The sequence below is a fragment of the Archocentrus centrarchus genome, chromosome 2 (assembly GCF_007364275.1).
Source record: "Archocentrus centrarchus isolate MPI-CPG fArcCen1 chromosome 2, fArcCen1, whole genome shotgun sequence".
NCBI lineage: Eukaryota > Metazoa > Chordata > Actinopteri > Cichliformes > Cichlidae > Archocentrus > Archocentrus centrarchus.
The window spans coordinates 18,856,938-18,871,974 of NC_044347.1; the positions used below are offsets into that span (position 1 = coordinate 18,856,938).

Here is a 15,037-nt window from a genome sequence, read left to right on the forward strand (position 1 = left end):
AGAGTGCTGGGAAAACATGGCATTAACTGGGTGTGCTTGTGTAACTACCGCTTTTGCGTTAATCTTGATACGACAGCGTCCGTCATCACGTCGAGCCAGCAAAGGTTGTCTTTAATTCATAACTCAGCAGTAACTGTTGGCCATAACAACGCTAAAACTGTGCGAGTATAAACCCGGCTGACTGTCTCGCTCTCGCTCCTTCACTCCTAACCAGCGAATCACCTGAACCAGTCAGGTGATTCATTCCAAAAACGAAGCAGTCGCTGCTTCGGACGTCATGTGTCACGTGATTTTTTTCGTCCTGACGCAAGCTTCGAAGCAGTGGTTCTCTGGAGGTGTAAGCCCAGGGTTCGAAGCACGTGTCGAAGCTTCGGTTTCACGCGCTCATCCTTCTGATTCACTACCAAGCATCGGCTCTGAGAGGCGGCTCTTTTGCGAACAACACATCGCTGCACTACAGTGCGCCTGCCTACATCTTCAAAAGGAGCTCACGAGGTACGGCCTGTTCACTTACACATTTACTGAAGCTGCGAACAAATAAGTACATCTTTTTTTTTTTTTTTACCGTAAAGTCTTGTTAGCTTTGTGACAAAAGGAAGTCAGCTAATTTCTTAAAACATTGTCGTTCATTCTTGCCAATAAAGGCGCCTAAAGCCGTTAGCCAGCTGCTAACTGTCTCTGTGCAGTTAATTGAGCCTTTAATACACTGACGTCGCGGTCTCTGTTAAAGCTGCACAAACAACCTCAAACCCAGCCAAGTTTGGCAGCTAACGCCGGAACATGTCGAGCTAACGTGCAGACCTGACATGCCAACACAGGCTGTCCCCGCTTGTGAACTGGTTGTGTAACTTATTGTTCCCCAAGTCCTCGAAATGCAGTCCAGTCAGGAGAAAGCTGGATTGATCCCGGAGGTTTTGACATATCAGGCAGGTTTGCCTCATTTATTTTTTATAGCTTTAGAGCTGAAGCAATTGCTTGGTAAATTGTAGTAACTTAAGTATACAAAACCTGAATATTTGCTACTCTTCTTATTCAGAGTCAGTAAACAGAATCAGGTAAAATGTCTTTGATAGGTTTATTATTATTATTAACAAGTCAGTTTTGCCTGTGTTTGGTGACTTGTAATTGCCATGAAGTTACAACTATACCTCGTGGGAAAACCACTTGTTCTCATTATAGTGGCCAAATGTTGTGTAATCTGCGTCTTGAGCGCTTCCGTAGTTCATTTCATATGGTGTAGTCAATAACATGTTACCGCCAGTAAAGTCGATGTTTACGCTCGGACTTACTCGAGCTATAAACTTCCTGAGTTTCCCCTTGATACATTTTTGAAAGCGGAACAGAGCTCGTAGCAGCGACAGACACACTTATCTCCCAGGCACAGCATGCTTTTCTCTGGCCGTAGACATTTTTCCTTTCCAAATCTCATTGAAACCCTTCCCTGTTGCGCGGGAAGTTAATGCGCCAAAGCATTTAATCCAAAAAGCGTGACATGCGTAAAAGTGACGAATATTTCATCAGTTCACCAAACATGTGATGGGAAGTTCGGCTCTTTTCAGAGAGCCGGCTCTTTAGGCTCGGCTCCCAAAGAAGACCTGGTGTTGTGCCAAAAAGTAATTGTCTGCCAGAAAGTGATTTCTGGTATTTGCCAGAAAATGATTGCCTGTACTTAAACTGTTGTAAATGACTTGCTGATCTATAATCTGTGAAAAATATATCAAACATCTCTCGTGAATGATATCAAGTCATTTTGAGTGAGAAACAACAATTCTGTCACAAGGTAGAATCTACAATCAGTTTTTGGCAGTGACTTTTATATATTCTTTATTTATCAGGGCAAAAGCTGTAATTGATCTTAAAAATGTCTTTTAAAGAGAAATCTGGCCAAGAGGGCAGCAGAAATCACAACAAATATGACATTACACTCTATAAAGATATTTTAAGTGAACAAAGACGACTGGATTTATTATAATGTAGGTGCAATAATGCAGAGTCATAAACATACTTGAAAAACAGATCATTTCTTCATTTTATATATAAGCCCTTCATAAATCCTATTGACTACACTCTATTCACCAATATAAGCAAAGACATTACACATAAAAGCACACAAACATCGGAAATCATTTTATGGCAGACGGTCACTTTTTGGCACCTTGGATGCCACAACACATGTTAACAGCCAAATGCTGCTTCTTTTATGGGTATCACTCGTGTTTTTGCACCACTCTCTCCCACCGTCTTGCTGTCTGTACCTGGACTACGTCCACGCAGGGTGGAACATCTGTCTTCCCCACTGCTTTAACGGGATGGTATAATCCCATCTTGCTGTCTGTTCAGAGCAGTTCAGCTTTCATGCTGCCATTGTTGGAAACTGTAGGAGAAGTACTTTATATTGCCAAAAGTATTCACTTGTCTGTCTGTCTTCTTCCTGGAACTCACTGAGCTCCTGAGAGTCACCCATTCTTTCACAAATATTTGTAGAAGCAGTCTGTATGTCTAGGTGCATAATTTATACCCCTGTGGCCATGGAAGTGATTGGAACACCTGAATTCAATGATTTGTATGTGTGAGTGAATACTTTTGTTAATATAGTGTTTCCTAAGTCTTTCTCCTGGTATATTCTCTAAATATAATAATACTTCAAAAGACTAAAACTAACAGTGAAACTAATAAAAACAAAACATTTTCAAACAGTAAAAACTAAACTGAATTTTAAAAAAGTCCCAATGAAATGAAAATATTAACTAAGTAGAAAAGACAAAGCTATATATATCTGGCAATAACTGTTTTTAAAAGCACATTTCCATGTGACTCAGGCGTGCACAAGCTTCACTGCCACGATCATCTTTGTTTTGCAAGGCACAACATGTCAGTACTGATAAGAGAAAGTGATGTGTGGCGACATACGGTTCAGATGGATTGCACTGCTAGAAAGTGTTTTGCAGTATTCTCCAATATTCGTGGAACTGCACTGAAATATTTAGTTTACTGTAACATATGACAAAAGTAGAAAATCCTCAAGCATGCAACAAATGAAAACAGGGTATTTTTGCTTGAAAAATAGGACTGTTTCTCATACAGATTCGCAATGAGAATATGAGTTAAGAGCCGCTGTGTGCGTCCGCTACAGTGTCAGATTAGTCTGACTGACACGATTGTTTGTGTTTTTCAGGTTAACAATGACACCAGACTAAGCCGCTGGAAAGCTTTGACAGTGTCATCGAGTGGAATGGAGCAAAGGTCAATGTTTTCTCTTACATGCCGACGGCAGCATGTAGCTTTTTAACCACAGCAGCAGATGATTCATTCTCACCAGTTCAGCCCTCTCTGACACGGAGAGGCAGAAGAGCTCAGGTTTTTTTTTATTTCTTTACATTTTCTTCATACATTCCAGGTAGAAAGTCGGTGGCTTTTCCTAACAAAACAAATCCTCACATGGTGATTTGACACAGTGGAAAACAGAAAAGTGCACTCATCATCAGAGTGGCTCAGACCAGCTGATACGATGGCAGCAGGGGACACAGAAGGAAGTGGGGACAGATCAGAAGAGGAGAAAGAAATGGATCAGAAAGCATGTGAATACTTTGAACAACAGGAAGACGGAGACGTAGCGATGGCCGCCTCTGCTGTGGAGGCTCAGTCTCCCCCTGGAGAGGAGAAAGCCAGGGATCCCAGAAAGTGGAAGTGGTCTGTGATATTTTTGTGTTTCTATGGGTTTATGGTATCCATAAAGCCCGGGGAGCCCTTCATCACACCATACCTGCTCAGCCCTGAGAAGAACTTCACCAGAGAGCAGGTTAGTGATGTGTTTTTCTGCTTGATACTGTGAAAGTTATGTGTTGATGGGATAAGCTCATCAACATTCCAGTTATGGTCCTGTTTTCAGGAGTTTTGCAGAGTTGAAGTTCAGTCTCAGAGAAATCAAAACAGTCCAGAAAGTTGACCTCTGTAATTAAGCATGTATTGCACAATAAAATTAATGAGTTCTCTGTGGGGGTGGAGATGTGTTGGGGGGGGTGTGGGGGTGCGGGGCTGATTACTGTGGTTAAAGTTCACATTCCTTCAAAGTGGGTCAGTGTAATGGATTTGTGGAGGTGGATTTATAGCATGGGATCACCGGGAGGCGATCACTATTCTAGTTTTCGTGTTGGCAATGAGCGAGAGCTGATTACCTGCCAAAGAGTCTTTCAGGGACTGAATGAATGAATGACAGCATGTGGAAAAATACTGTCTAAGGCTGGAACAGCAGGTTTACAGCAGAACCAAACTTCATGCAGACATGTTTGTTTACCTCTGAGATAGTTTCTTTATTCTAAAGGTTTTCCCCACTGATCTGAAGCTGGTGTTTGTGAAGCAAATGTCAGTGTACATCATGACGAAAGGAATCAAAACAAAAACAGATTTTTTTTTTTTTTTTTTCTTGTGCATGTTTGTTCAGGTCTTGTATAGAGTGGGAAGGATGCAGCAGTTTCTCAAGTTCCAGCTTATCTTATGTGAGTGTGTCCAGTCATGTGAAAAGACTGTTGCTTTAGTTGTACAGTTGCTTTGCTGTTCCAGACATTGTTTAGGCTCTTCACTGGTATTGCGGTATATGAACATTTCATATAATGAAAATAAAGACCAGCCTCTCAATTTTTGTAACCTGGTGCGTTGTGTCACTGTGAAGCTGGGTATGAGTGTGTGATTGTGCTGTGTTTTGCCGCCATTTTAATGATACATCAGTACAGAAGCTCAGATTCACAGATTCTGCAGACGGAGATGTTGCAACAGTTTGAAAAGATGAGATTTTGGGGAACTTTGGGGAAAAATAAAAACTGCAATTTCTTTGCTTCCAGTTTTGACTTCGCCTACACCAGCGCTGATGTAGAGGTATTGTCAGAGTGGCAACACCTATTGTGCAGGAGAATACTGCAGCAGGTACCTGCACCATAATGGCGAGCATAAGTGGATGTGGCTGTGTGATGATGTCACTGGCGGCGCCCAACATGACCAATGCAGCGAGTTTGATGGGGCCCTTAAGGTCCCACCAGAGTAGGGCTGCAGCTATCAGTTATTTTAGTAATGGACTATTCTGTCGATTATTCCATCAATTAATAAAGTAATCAGATTTATTAGCAAGCAATAAAAAACATTCAAAAGAGAAAAAACACAGGTGTTTTAAAATGAACTGCTCATTGGTTTCCATTCTAGAAAGTGCAATTGCAGTATTTATAACAGTTTAACTGCATACATCTGTCAAAAAACTAAACCCTTTCATTGTATTTACATCCAATATAATATATTAAAATCATATCTTTTAAAGGAAACTTTTACTTTAATACAAAAAGTACAGAAAAGAGAGCATGTCGGCATTCTCAGAACTGAGGTGTGTGCTGTGCTTTGATGCAATGGTTCCTGCTGCAGTAAACAGATGCTCTGATGGTGAGCGTGTTAATAAGTAATCCATCCATCCATCCATCCATCCATCCATTTTCTTCTGCTTTTCCAGGGCCGGGTCATAGGGGCAGCAGCAGCCCTCCCTCTCCCCAGCCGCCTCCTCCAGCTTATCTGGGCGGACACTGTTATCAGGCCGGCTGAAAGAGAGACTCTCTCCAGCGTGTCCTGGGTCTGCCCCAGGGCCTCCTCCATAGAAACACCTTACCCAGGAGGCTCCCGTGGATAATTAATGTTAATGATTAGTTAGTGTCCAACCCAACAGCTCCAGGCCAGTGGCTCAGAGTTTTACTGGCCCCATGTATGTTTTTACTGGCTTATGGGGAAAAAAGCCTTTTAGATTTTTAGATATTAATATTTTATATGACTCTAAATCCACAAAATAATGCTTCTAAAGCCTTGAAATAAATATGGTGTAGTACAGCCCATGTCCCATTTTATACTCACCCATGCTTGTTGCAGGTATCACTGCCATGTAAAGCAGGATGGCTGCCATCAGCCTGCAGCGAGCTGCCTGATTGAAACATCGTATCAGACCATGTTCACAGTTCATCTTATTTTAACTTCTGTAGTTTTACTGCAGATTCTCACATTGTGAAACAAACTGCGGTGGAGCTTTTCTTCACGTTGGAGCTTGTTGATCAGGTGGTTTGATGAAGGGCTGCCTCCAGCTGTTTCCCAGTAATGGTTTTAATGGTGATTATTGGAACAAGCGCTGCTGCTTTGGAGCTCACCGTCTCGGTAATGACTCCGCCTCTTTGCTCATTCATAAAGTGTGGTGTAGACAGACTCCGGCTCCACATTAAACTGTGACAGCATCACCGTCACTTCTGCTGTTATCAGTCTTTTTGTTGAAAACCTGGGGCCTACACAGGCTTAATGTTGTAATACTTTGATTCACACACGTGCTCTGGGATCACAATGGAAACAATTGTTGACATTTTTTGTGTAATCCTGGTTTTAATATTTTTAAAGCATGTTAAACCAAATAAATTAAACAAATTAAATTAAATCCCCTTAAATACATTTCAGTCGCAGGTCAGTTTTTAGTTGCAAATGTGGGTGAAGCGTTCTGCTTATATGGTGACACCTGAGTGCTGAGCAACAAAGCAAAAAATTGTAGTTGGATTTTTTTTTTTTCTTTCTTTCTTTTCATAATCTGGTTATTCAAGTTACTCGAGTTACTCATTAGTTTGTTGCAGTCCTACACCACAGCATTTCAATCAGGTTGAGGTCTGGACTTTGACAGGTGCCATTGCAACACACTACACTCTAGAATCAGGGCTTTCAAATTGTTTTGGAGTAGCAGGGGGGGATGCCAAAGTAGCAGGCACCTTATAACCGAGACCGAAGCCATGAGCAGGCGATATGAATAGTCACATGGCAGTCATGAACCAATCAAATGGCTCAGATTGAAAGAACGTAAATATTGCAACGCGCGCTGGAAATGGAGAGAGCGGATGGCGCAAAAAAATTTTTTTTTAGGAAAATTAAAAAGTAGACAGCGCAGAGTGGTGGAGTAGGTGGAAAATGCGCCTGCCGCATTTTCCACCTACTCCACCACTCTGCGCTGTCTACTTTTTAATTTTCCTAAAAAAAAATTTTAATTTGAAAGCCCTGTAGAATACTTGACTCTTTATTTTTGGTTGGCTCAACAGCTGCAAAACAAGGCCGAACCATCAGCTCACCACCACCATCGTGCCTGGCAGCTGGTATGAGGTGATTGTGCTGATACGCTGTTTGATTTTTGCCAAAGATGGGTGAATTTGCTGAGATGTCCACTCCTGGGAAGATTGTCAGTTGTCTGGAATGTTTTCTCCTTGTGAACAATTTTTCTGACAGCAGAATGATAAATTTCAGATTGTTTGTAAATGCCCTCAATACCTTTGAAACATTGATGGGAAGTAGCAACGTCTTTAAGATGCTTTCCTCCTTTACATTTTAACACACGTGAATGCTCCAGACCAGTAAACTGCTCAAATTTACTGCTTTTACAGAAGTGCTCAAACTTGCTTATTAGCAGCATCTGGCTACCACTAACCCTCTTAATTCCTATGGAAACAGAAAGTGTGCACTTAGTTTCTTACATGACTTTATGCAATCACGTGAGAAACTAAGTACACACTTTATTTTTCACATGACTGTACTCCCACTGAAAGCCACAGCTGTTCTTCAGTAACTCACTCCCCCCCTTAGCATGTATACTGTTGCGAATCCTAAAGTGATGCAGAGCTTGAACAATTGTTTTAAATCGAGGCTCTTTGAGGGCTGCAACTGTTAATCAGCAACTGTTTTGATACTTAATTTTTCAGGCAAAAATGCTGAATGTTTGCTTGACTCAGCTTCTTAGATGATGATAATTTGCTGCTCATTTTTGCCTGAAATAATAGTAAATCTGATATTTTGGAGGTTTAAATTATTGGTTGGGTAAAACAAGAAATATTTGCTTTTTTTTAAAAAAAAAAGATTTTTAGGTCATCTTTTTCGTTTTTTTTCTCATTAGTTTTTCATTACTTTTCTGTTAGTTGTAGCCACAGATGTGAAGAAGAATATCAACAATGTTAGTTTTTAATTATAGTTTCCTTAAATATTTTCTGCTTTAAAAGTCAATAAACTGTATAGGTGAATAATCAATTGGAGCTGTTTGGAACAGGTTATGTAAGACTCAAACTTTTAAAATTTTATTCAGGCTTTATTTGATTGTCTTTAATCATTTCCAGGTGACCAATGAGATCACTCCAGTGCTGACGTATTCCTACATGGCTGTGCTGGTGCCGGCCTTCCTGCTAACGGATCTCCTGCGTTACAAGCCGGTCCTGATTCTTCAGGGCATCAGTCAGGTGGTCATCTGGGTCATTCTGCTCCTTGGAAGCACGCTGCTTCAGATGCAGTTCATGGAGTTCTTCTACGGCATCACCATGGCCTGCCGTGTGGCCTACTCCTCCTACATCTTCTCCTTAGTCAACCCGGTCCTCTATCAGCGTGTGGCAGGCTACTCACGCTCCTCAGTCCTCTTGGGGGTTTTCACCAGCTCAGTCCTGGGTCAGCTGTGCTTGTCTCTGGGAAACATCTCCTTCTACACCCTCAACGGTATCTCTCTGGGGTTTGTCAGTTTTGGTTTGCTGCTCTCACTGTGCCTGCCCTGGCCTAAACGTTCCTTGTTTTTCAACCGGGCGACTCAGGCGCAAAGGGAACTGGTAGCAGCAGCCACCAAACCTGAACTGGATAAAATGAACCCAGAAGATGGAGGGCCATCCTCTGCTGCCCCTCCACGCCCTGCGTCAACCTGGAAGGATTCTGTGTTTGTACAGATGCTGCTGGAGGTGAGAAACGTGCTGAAGAGGCCCAACCTGAGGCTCTGGTCCCTGTGGTGGGTGTTCAACTCGACAGGGTATTACCTGGTGCTTTTCTACGTCCACATCCTGTGGAACAAAGTCTACCCTGCCACTGAGAACAAGAAAGTTTACAACGGGGGAGTGGAAGCAGCCTCTACATTGCTCAGTGAGACATTTCTAGAGATTAAAAAAGGAGTTATACAGAAATAGGACTCAGTTATTGAAATTGAATCTTATTTTATGTCTAGCTTGGTGTCAGTGCTTGTTAATTCACATGGGCATGCAGCAGCAAAAAAAGGGGAGAAACCTTTAAAGGCCAACAGGATGTGGTTGGCTTTGCAGTAATAGTAGTATTAAATATCTGCAACCCAGTCTGAACACAGTCTGCAGGATTTTCAGTTTGCACTAAGAAAAATGTATAATGAAAGTGGCAGACCCCCCCATCTTCATTAAAGGTGTCGTGTAGATTAAAATAGTCTGAAGAAGTCTAAAATATGAATGTAATGGGTGTTTTTCCCATTTGGGAGTGGCCGCAAAAGCTAAAGGATGATCTTGCATCTAATTTTCTTTAAGACTGATAAGTTTGTTTGTCCTTTTTTATAGTAAAGCCTTATCCACACAGACAGGGATTTCTAAATGTAGAATTTATGCAAATTCACTTTTATATCACTGAAAATTGACCTTTTTTGGGTTCAGACTGGATATAAAAGAGTGACCTTACAACGTAATGCCACCCACAGGTCTGTAGACAGGTGTTTGACAGTTTGCTCATCAAATCTTTTTGTTAGTTTGTTTTTTGTTGTCAGACTAGTTAACTGTTAAGCTGGCTAGCTAGCTTTGTGAGCAAAGTCATCTGTAATTGACTGACGGAAAAACGGTCCTAATTTTGGCTAGAAAAATGCAATCATAGTTTACGTATCAGACAAACTGAGCAGTTGACTCTTTAGAACATTGTAGTACATTTAAACACCAAACCCAGTTGTCCCCAAAGTTTCCACGCCGTAAAGCTTAACTTATACTTGTGCATTGAATCTGTTACACACAAATGTTCTTGCCAGCATTTATGCTTAAGTGTGGGATGCTTGTGTTGCTGTACTTGTGGTTGAGTTTCTCTCTTTGAGTTGATTCATTTTTTTTAAGTGGTTTAAAAAAAAATGGCAGAAGCAGTAAGAAGTCTACAGGTCGAGGTTTTCTCTGTATTATGGTAGCGTCTTTATCTTACAGTGTAAAGTGCCTCGTGGCGACTATTGTTGTGATTTGGTGCTATACAAATGAAATTGAATTGAATTTAAGTGCAACAACCAAGTTGTGTTAATATGGGAGTCTATGAGCACACACCTCAGGTATTATTAAGGCCATTAGAGGAACTGCAGTTCTTGTCGGTTCACTGGATGTTGACATGTAGAACGGCACATTTGACTTAGGTTGTCATCCTATCAATGCTTTTGACTGGACTATATTGTTTGCTAAGGGTACTCTTGACAGTATTCAGGATTATATAGCATCCCATGTAAATGACAAGCACCCAGCTGAAATTCATTGTAGGATTTCTGCTCATGAATCTGACGATGATTAGCTTTCTGAGGTTTACTTTTCAAAATTAATTTTCTAAAACTGTAGTCCTGAAAAATGCTGTGGATGGTAGTGTAAACACGTGAGGACTGGGTGCCTGCGGTAAAGTGCCCATTCACCTATTTGAAAGAGGTTTAATAATTGATCGGCCAGCCTTACTCTGTGAGGAGATAACATCATTGTCAGATTTAGATAGCAGTAATTGCACTTTAAACAGCTGTAAAGCTTAAAGGTAGCAGCTTCAGGAATCTGGATCTCATGTGTAAGCAGTAAGGTTTGATTACAAAACAAAATCTGAAGGTCAGACAGTGATCAGGAGCTGCTGGTGATGTTTGTATGACAAGAACAGATTGACTTCTGTTAAATATGCTAGTAAAAAGTGTTTTTTATGCCACAAATAATTTATGATAGAGTAGTGCTTAGCTGCCTGTTGACTCAGAGTCTCTCTGCAGATCACTTGTTCTGTGTTTTAAGCTTCATCAGTTCAGACTATTAACTGTTTATTTTTCTGCAGGTGCTATAACTGCCTTTGCGGCGGGCTTTGTCAAAATTCGGTGGCACATCTGGTCAGAGCTGGTCATCGGTGTCATCACAGCAGTGCAGGCGGGTCTGCTGCTCCTCATGGGCACCACAGAGAACATCTGGGTCTGCTACATTGCCTACGTCCTCTTCAGAGGCTTCTATCAGTTCCTGGTGCCTGTTGCCACGTAAGTGCCAAAAACTAACATCTGTGGTCTCAAGTGGGAGGATTTACTGCTCACATGTTTTCTGCTGTGAGTTTTTCAAAATAGGGCATCTGATGGCAATTATTTGTTGTTTTCTGATGATTTATACCAAATGGTGACAGAATAACAGTGAAGAAAATAAATGCAGCCCTCAATGAAAACACCTAATCAAGATTTTAATGTTTTTATCTGTTCTAATGAAGGGAATGTTAAATAAGCACTACTGTTTCTGTATATGATTGAATGTATATATGGGAGATAACATGCCTTTCACTCAGAGCTGATAACACACAGTATGCTATGTCTGCCTACACTAATCCTCTAATCGCTGCAACTTCATATCATTTCAAATAGCCTAAATACATCTACAGCCAAGCAAAAACACACTTTAATGTGTGGTTATTTGACAGGATGTATCACACAGTTGCTCAGTCTGGATGTTATTGTCTTGCCAAAGTTTCCAGATTGCCTCGTCACTCACCAAGGAGCTCTGTGCTCTTGTGTTTGGGATCAACACCTTCTTTGGGACGGTACTGAAGAGCATCATCAACCTGATCTTTTCTGACAAGAGGGGCCTGGCTTTGGACGTGCACTCTCAGGTAAAACAGTCAAACTGCAGTGATGTTTCATACCAGTGTGAGTCCACTTCTGCTGCACTGCAGTAATGACTGGAATGAATTACAGTTATGGTCAGAAGTTTACATCCAGTCATCACAGGCACGAAGTCATATTAATTTGGGGTTTTTAATGATTCCTTTGAGTTTTTTCCAGGGTGGAATGATTGTACAGCTTACATTTTTAATGACTTTCAAAAAAATCAAGAATTGGGTGCACAAGTTTGAAATCATTTTGGATTTTCTCTGATCCACAGGGTCAACTTCTGGCCTCAACTATATTCTGATGTGAGACAAAGATTGAGCTAGGAGGAGCTTTCAAACCTAAGAACACTGTACACACCACCAAGCATGGTGGTGGTAGCATCATGCTCTGGGGCTGTTTTGCTGCCAGTGGTGCTGGTACATTGCATCAAGTGAATATAATAATGAAGGAGGAGGACTACCTCCAAATTCTTCAACTTCACCTCAAACCAACAACTAGACTGTTGAAACCTGGACACTTGGTTTGGAGTTCCAGTAGGACAATGAACCAAAACGCACATCAAAACTGGTTTTGGAATGGATAAAGCAGGATAACATGGAGCAAGAATTATGGCAGAAGCTTGTTTATTTAAAATGAAAAGGATGTGGTCGAGGTTCAACTTGCTAAAAAACATTTAACTAAATATTAATGGGGGTGTTATGTATATATTTGAGCCTGTATGTATACCTTTGACCTTGTGTGGATCAGAAAAAAATTCAAAATAAATTCAAACTTGTGAACCCAGTTCTTGATTTTTTATTTATTTATTTTTTTTTTTTAAGCCATTAAATATTTATGCTGCACAATCATTCCACTCTGGAAAAAGAGCAGCTCAAAGATATTCTAAGCCCAAAAGTATCGTGACATTCAATCTCATGATGAGTGGACGTAAACCTCTGATCTCAACTGTGTCTTTAATATGTTGTATATATGCTTTTCATGTTGCAAGTTAAAACACCTGCACTGCAGTGGAAAAGGTCTGCAGATCTTTTGCATGTTCCTTCTAAAACTTTCTCAGTTTCTGCTTTGCAAACAAAAAAAATGCTGCTGGTCTGATTTTAATGCAGTTATTGCTATAATACTAGCTGTTTGTTACAGGCCTCCTAAGGAGCACCCCACAGTGTTGCGTAACAGTAAAAAGCTGCAAACAAAACATTTTGTGTGATTTCAGCTGGATGCAGCAGCAGTGCTGCTTTTAACTGGCAGCACATTTCTTCTGTGTGGAGCGTTTAGGAGGCTGTAGCTTTGCTCTAATCCAAAGATTAAACAAACCTGACCGTGTCGTCTTTTCACGCCCGGTGCAGCTACGCTCTGCCGCCCTGTTTGTGCTTTTGGATAACAGGGAAGGTTAGTAAATCTGTTGTTGACCACAGATATTTGTCAAAAATTGAGGAGCCTTTTCAGCTCTGTCCCCCTTGGGCTTTACTGGATTATCTTATTCATGTAAGAGCAGTGAATGAAGTGAATGTCTTTCTTCCAGTTTAGTGGAAATGTGGTTAGAATTTCATTTGGATTGGGACCTTGTAAGCAAGTGAATGCTGTTTGTCCAGTGAGGCGCAGAAAAGAACAAACTAGAGCTTCATCCACTGCACATCTATCATCTTCTCTTACAGTTCCTCGTGTACTTCATCTACTTCACTATTCTTACGGTTGTCTACTTCGTCTGTGCCGCCGTGGTCATCGTCCGTCACTACAGAAACGAGCGCGGGGGAGGAGGCGGGGCCAGGGACCAAGCCACGCCCACAGAGCTCAACCCTGTGGTATCAAGCAAGGAGCTAGAACCTTTGTCTAACGGCAAAAGCGGCAAACCCTAAGAACAAGAGGAGGAACACGTTGTGCCTAAAACCGTTAGACCAGTTTTTCTAATAATCTCTGCAGTGTTTTAAACCTCCACACTGAGGCGCTGCTGAGCCTCAATCACAGAAGTGCCTCATGTGCAGCGTGTAGTTCCTGCACTCCACACGTCAGAGCTGCTTTGTTGTTCAAGGAGGACTTTTCTAGAGTATTTTTAATTTTTTTTTAATCCTTATAATGTTTGTAGACATGACTAAAGCAGAGCAGGACCTTTTAAAGTCACGACCACAGTATTTTTTTTTTTAATATTTCTTAGAAAACGAGAAACAAACTTGTAGAAATCCCAGATGTAATATGCTGGAGCGTCCCCCTCTCTGTATTCAAGGCTCAGAACAAAGGACAGCACTTATTTTTAAACGCAACACTCCTATTGTACTTGATGTTACAATTATTGTGTATTGCACATTAGTTATTGATGATAATCACACTGACATCAGTGTTATATGCTACGTTAGATGCTCAGTCATACAGTGCAATGAAATCTGGTGTCTCTAAAAGCTGCTCTGTGTAATGCAGGAGCAGCACCACAGACACAATCACAATCTATTTGATACAATAGAACTTTTTGTTGGTGAAATCATTTCTGAAATGAGTATTTATAGACATTTTTACAGATTAAAAGAAAATTTAGTTTTAAATTTGAGTACTTTAGTCGAAACTCCAGCTGCTCGTGAGTTTGTTTACTAGGTGTTTAGTAAACAAACCACATAAAATTTCTAGAACCTGATGGTATTTATTTTGGATCAAAGGATGGCTGCTTTTCTTTTTTCTTTTTTTTTTTAACATTTACAGGCGTTGGGTAAGTGCTGTAGAGCGGTGGTTCTTAAAGCTGGGTCTGGTACCAAGGTACCATTTACACCAACAACACCAGCATATATCGAGCTTTTGCTTCCACACTTTGGAAGGGAGGAAGATACCTTTGGTTCCAGTAGAAGCTCTGTTACGACTGTGACAGAGCACGTTACACATGAGAAGGTCTCAAAGTTGGTAGAAAACATGATTAATCATTGTTAAGACTTAAGAGGAGGTCCTCTGAAAATGTTCTCCCCTGTAAGCGCTTCCAGGGAACAGTGGAGAAACAGGAAGTACAGTGGAAATGTTAAGTAGTTTTTAACATGACTTTCAGTTTGATCACTTAAACAGAAGATTGAGGGGTTTTTTCTTGCAGCAGATGCAACAGTAGTTTGTGTTTCTTATGTTAAAACTGAGTGTTCAGTGGGATAACACATTCACAGTATAGATTTGTGTTCTAGCTTCAGTTCATAGTGTTAAATGAATTTTCACATCAGTGTTGTAAAATCAGGAGTAGCTTCACTGCCTGTCTTGTTTTAGTATTTGAAGGGGTAACATGCAGTTTTTCCAGTATACTTGGTAACAGTGCAAACATTTATGATTAAAATCATTGCTGAGAAATGACTGTGAATATGTCTGAATGCTGTAACAAGGAAATCAAATGTTTATTTTTTATTCACAAAT

The 15,037-nt window shown here is 40.8% G+C and overlaps 1 protein-coding gene across 4 annotated transcripts; it reads left to right on the plus strand.

Annotated features, from left to right (window-relative positions):
• Positions 1 to 335: 335 nt before the first annotated feature.
• slc19a1 (solute carrier family 19 member 1) lies at positions 336 to 13,556 on the plus strand. Of its 4 annotated transcripts, none has more exons than XM_030751377.1 (7): positions 336 to 495; positions 3,176 to 3,243; positions 3,398 to 3,799; positions 8,157 to 8,937; positions 10,858 to 11,050; positions 11,526 to 11,667; positions 13,321 to 13,556. In XM_030751377.1, exons 3-7 carry the CDS (start codon positions 3,509 to 3,511, stop codon positions 13,519 to 13,521), a joined length of 1,608 nt encoding a protein of 535 aa, XP_030607237.1. In that variant the 5' UTR covers positions 336 to 495; positions 3,176 to 3,243; positions 3,398 to 3,508; the 3' UTR covers positions 13,522 to 13,556. The 4 variants fall into 4 exon arrangements, with proteins under 4 accessions (XP_030607237.1, XP_030607246.1, XP_030607255.1 ...); XM_030751386.1 differs by having other exon boundaries at positions 3,402 to 3,799; XM_030751395.1 differs by lacking the exon at positions 13,321 to 13,556 and adding an exon at positions 11,940 to 12,444 and having other exon boundaries at positions 3,176 to 3,799.
• Positions 13,557 to 15,037: the final 1,481 nt, after the last annotated feature.

Bases quoted from the DNA above. Each gene is read 5' to 3' on its own strand.
- slc19a1 (XM_030751377.1), top strand. From the start codon at position 3,509: ATGGCAGCAGGGGACACAGAAGGAAGTGGGGACAGATCAGAAGAGGAG. The intron at 11,051-11,525 runs GTAAGTGCCAAA...GTCTTGCCAAAG, and splicing joins TTCCTGGTGCCTGTTGCCAC to TTTCCAGATTGCCTCGTCAC. The intron at 11,668-13,320 runs GTAAAACAGTCA...CTTCTCTTACAG, and splicing joins CTTTGGACGTGCACTCTCAG to TTCCTCGTGTACTTCATCTA.